The 4,761-nt window shown below is 36.7% G+C and overlaps 1 protein-coding gene across 1 annotated transcript; it reads left to right on the plus strand.

The window, feature by feature from the left end:
* Positions 1–1,793: 1,793 nt before the first annotated feature.
* On the plus strand, positions 1,794–4,184 carry IL5 (interleukin 5). Its single transcript, XM_057735539.1, has 4 exons — positions 1,794–1,937; positions 2,137–2,169; positions 3,676–3,804; positions 3,912–4,184. The coding sequence occupies exons 1-4, from the start codon at positions 1,794–1,796 to the stop codon at positions 4,008–4,010; spliced, it is 405 nt and encodes a 134-aa protein (XP_057591522.1). The 3' UTR covers positions 4,011–4,184.
* The last annotated feature ends 577 nt before the right edge of the window (positions 4,185–4,761 follow it).

The following is a 4,761-nucleotide window of genomic DNA, read 5'->3' on the forward strand; positions in this document are numbered from 1 at the left end:
AACTTTCATCTAAGCCTACACTTCCTCAGTGTATCCCAAAGGAGTCGAGGAGAACCAGAGAAAACTCTCTATGAAATCTTCCGGAGAAAGAAGCCTCTGCCAGAACTCAGCTTTGGTTTTGAGTACCATTTTGAGAGCATCTTGATCCAGTCTATTGCGATTCCTACCTCCTGCAGTGAGCCACAATCACTCCTGCAGTCTCAGGGAAAAGGTCTTTCAAGTGTTCAACCAGGCAGGTCTAACCAAGAGTCCAAAACTTCAGCACAAACAAAACCAGACATGGTACAGAAGGATGCCACTGAAGTCCTACTTTTATCCCACCTGTGCAGAGCTGTGACTACCCACATGTAAAAGGCTTGCCTACCTCCTAGATGCTTCTACTTCTCATTGCTTCTCATACAGAACTCTATCCAGCTTTGGGAAAGGATTCTAGATAACAATTTGTGTTTGGTACTATCTGTGCTAGATAATCAAGGTAGTCCTAAAGCCAGGCTTCCAGGCCACCAACACAGAACCACTTTGGGATGCTCACTGAAACTCTCCATTATAAGCAATGGCTTACACCTCCATTATGGCCAGAGAAGAGGAAGTGTGTGGTGTAAAGGGGGCCTTATTTGCTCCCTTCTGGAGTTATAGGTCAGAGCCTAAGGTACACAAAGGCTGATTCCCGTGATCACACTTATTCATGCATGGCCCACCCAGGGTGTGAAAGGACACTCCCACCCTTGTGGGATGTGAAGGAGAGGCCATTCCTTTATGTTATGTGGCTGTGATGGATACTTTGTGATTGCCTTCCTAGCATCTAGGTCCCTCTTACTACCACTTAGGACCCTAAATTTCTCAGGTATGCAGTTTGGGTGGGATGAAGCCCACCCTCAGCTCCAGGGAGAGCCAATCTATATATCCCATACCCCTGACCACGGTTCAAGGGTGAACAAGGCTGAATTCTAGGACTTTTAATTGAGCAATCGGAAAAACACAGTTTGCTTTCTCCTGCGGCTCATGAACAGGGTGCATGTAGATTCAGGAGATTAGACATCATCTTGGGTCCACAGTGACCCAAGAATGGGTCACTGCCTGAGAATGGAGACAATGGTTACTGATGTAAGCAACATAAAGGAGCCCCCACCCTGGATCATTTGGTTGTATGACCTAACAAATCTCCCATTTGGCTTCAACCAGATTGGGTTAGGTTTTTCATCACTGGCAACAGAAAGGATCCCAATCAAGACACCAGTGAACACAACTTGACTCTGCTGAGTATTGATGGTCTCTGCTCTAATCACTATCTTCAATCACTAGTATTTTCAATTCTTTTCAACTCCTTTAAATTGTAGCTAGATCTTAGCTACAACTGCATTAGAGTTTACTTGACCTGAAAAGAACTTCTCAATATTTATATATTTTAGCATAAAACTTCATTTAGAAGTTTACATTATATTTCTTTTTTACATTTATACTTCTTTTTACACTTTTAAAAGGAAAGTCAATCTTCTCATTTTAAGAAATGCAAATGTGGGACAATGATGTATCCACATTTTCTTTTCTTTGAGAAAATGTTTTTAAAGGGGAAAAACAGGGATTTTTATTACTATTAAAAGATAAAACTAAAATTATTTTTTAAGATACAGGCATTGGAAACATTTAGTTTCACGATATGCCATTATTAGGCAGTCTCTATCTGATTGTTAGAAATTATTCATTTCCTCAAAGAGAGAGAATAAATTGGTTGGGGATGCAATCTTGTACTATGCACTTTCTTTGCCAAGGCAAACACTGAACATTTCAGAACTATGAGAATGCTTCTGCATCTGAGTTTGCTGGCTCTTGGAGCTGCCTACGTTTGTGTCATTGCTGTAGAAACTCCCATGAATAGACTCGTGGCAGAGACCATGACACTGCTCTCCACTCATCGAACTCTGCTGATAGGTGATGGGGTAATTTTCTTTTTGATTCCTACAGTCTTTAAAATATGTAGGTAGTCATTTGTGATGGCTAATTTTTAAAGATCTGTCATTAGTTATGAAATTATGAGAGTGTTAGTACTATTGAAAACCACATTACTAGCAAGCATTTTACTTAAAGTTATGAGCGCTAGAGTGCTTTAAAAATGAACGTATTTCCTTTCCTTTTCAGAACTTGATGATTCCTACTCCTGAACATACAAACGTAAGTTAAATCAAGATTTGATAAATGATTGAGTGAATAAGTAAATTTCATATTTTAAGCTATAAAGCATTAGTTGTCACTGGAATGATTTAATTTTCTCCATTTTGTTTGTGTGTGTGTAAATGCAAATGTATGTACTTACAAATATTAGAAATAACTTTACAACAAGTAGAATCCATTAAACAAGTGGATCAGGCCCTTTGGTGATGTTGTTAGTTCTCCATTTCAAAAAGCTTCATATAAGGCATTTTTTTTAGGCATTTAATGTATTTATGTATTTTTTTTTAGGTATTTAGGTCTTTTTTTCCACTATATTCTTTTTTTTTTTTTATTGAAGTATAGGTAATTTACAATGTTGTATTAGTTTCAGGTATACAACAAAGTGATTCAGTTTTATATATATGTGTGTACGTGTGTTCTTTTATATATGTATTATTTTGCACATTCTTTTCCCATATAGGTTGTTACAAAATACTGAGTATAGTTCCCTGTCTATACAGTAGTCCTTGTTGTTTATCTATTTTATATATAGTAGTGTGTATATGTTACTCCCAAATTCCTAATTTATTCCTCCCCCACCCCCATCTTTACCCTTTGCTAACCATAAGTTTGTTTTAAAAGTCTGTGAGTCTGTTTCTGTTTTGTAAATAAGTTCATTTGCATCATATTTTTAGATTCCACATATAAGGGATATTTGTCTTTGTCTGACTTACTTCACTTAGTGTGATAATCTCTAGGTCCATCCATATGGCTGCAAATGGCATTATTTCATTCCTTTTTACGGTTGAGTGATAAATAGTCCATTGTATATATGCACCACATCTTTTTTATCCATTCATCTGTCGATGGATATTTAGGTTACTTCCCTGTCTTGGCTATTGTAAATAGTGCTTCTTTCCAGAAGAACTCCATACTGAGTGAGAGAGGCCTCCTGGTCTCCATTCAACTCTGACTATCTATGGCTTTCCTCACCTTTATGTCTTTCTGAAAGTTTAGCAAGTTAGGTTTATATTTTTAGAATCATGGTCAGTAGACATTAAAATATACAATGAATGCCGTATACTAATATATGTGTCATTTCGACATATTTAAATTATTATGACTATGTAATGGTATTATGACTATGTATACAATTGGAGTATGTCATGGTTGTATTAAAATGTAAAATATAGGATTTCATTAGTCTAAATAGAATAAGATTACTAGCTAGAACTACAAAAGGAAACATGTGAGATCAATCAGTACTGTAGTTGCATTATACTTCCTAAACATTTTAATTTCGGTTAATGGTTAATTTATATCATTGTAAAACTCCTCAGTAATTATATAAACTTTATCTACTTTTGGAAATTATATTTCAGTGTGAAGTGGTTTGCCACTTGGAAAAGAAACAAGTAAAATATTCTTTGGAGGAGGGAACTCACATAAACAACACAACTAACTTTGGGGACCAAATTTTTATACCTTGTTTTGATTATTTATAGTTTTTGAATCTTCCTCATTTAGCACCAACTATGCATTGAAGAAGTCTTTCAGGGAATAGACACGTTGAAGAATCAAACTGCACAAGGGGATGCCGTGGAAAAACTATTCCAAAACTTGTCTTTAATAAAAGAGTACATAGACCTCCAAAAAGTAAGTTAAAAACATTTAGTGGAAACTTAAGTATATTTGTCTGACTCTGCCTATGTTTAGAAGAATTGACAGTTTCCTACAATACTTATTGTCTGTTCTTTTCACAGAAGAAGTGTGGAGGAGAAAGATGGAGAGTAAAACAATTCCTAGAATACCTGCAAGCTTTTCTTAATGTGATAAACACCGAATGGACAACAGAAAGTTGAGACCTGTCTCACTGTAGCAAAAGATTTTGGAGGAGGAGAAGGATGTTTTACTACAACAAGGATGAGGACCAACAAAGGGTGGGGCCTTAATATTCAGTGTAATTAAACTTCAGAGGCAAAGTAAATATTTCAGGCATACTGCTACTTTACCACCTCACACAGGCAGAAAGCATAAAAACCAAATACTTGAGCTGTATTTCAGATATTAGAATCATTGAAGTATTTTCTACCAGTTTGCTCTAGGCAAAAAAGATATATACTTTTATCTATCTTATTTAACATAACATTCTATAAAATGTCTGTTAACTTAATATTATTTATGAAATAATTGAGAACTTGAAAAATTAATATTTATTTCACCTTAGGCTATGTTAAACAATAAAACAAAGCAATAAAACAAAAATAGAGAACTCTGGTTCCATTTGTTGCCAGCCTTTGTCTTACTCCTAAAGTGAGCACAGTCTGTGTGAGAACATGCTGAGTTTGGAGGGCATTCCCATCTTCTGGATGGCAGAAGTTGCGGGTTGCTAAGGCACACCATGGGTGGATGTGACCGAGCAGGACCTAGTGGGGAGGAGGGCAGCAGGGACATGGGCAGGGACTGGAGCATGGCTTCCTCTCCATGGTATACACAGAGCCTAGGATGGTGCAGGTTAAATGGCAGATGATGAATGAATGAGTGAATGAATGCATGAATGTAAGGGGCTTCTAGGACTAGTCAGTGAATTAAAATGATTTTCACCACTTCCCC

The sequence above is a fragment of the Hippopotamus amphibius genome, chromosome 1 (genome assembly GCF_030028045.1).
Source record: "Hippopotamus amphibius kiboko isolate mHipAmp2 chromosome 1, mHipAmp2.hap2, whole genome shotgun sequence".
NCBI classification, from domain to species: Eukaryota; Metazoa; Chordata; class Mammalia; order Artiodactyla; family Hippopotamidae; genus Hippopotamus; species Hippopotamus amphibius.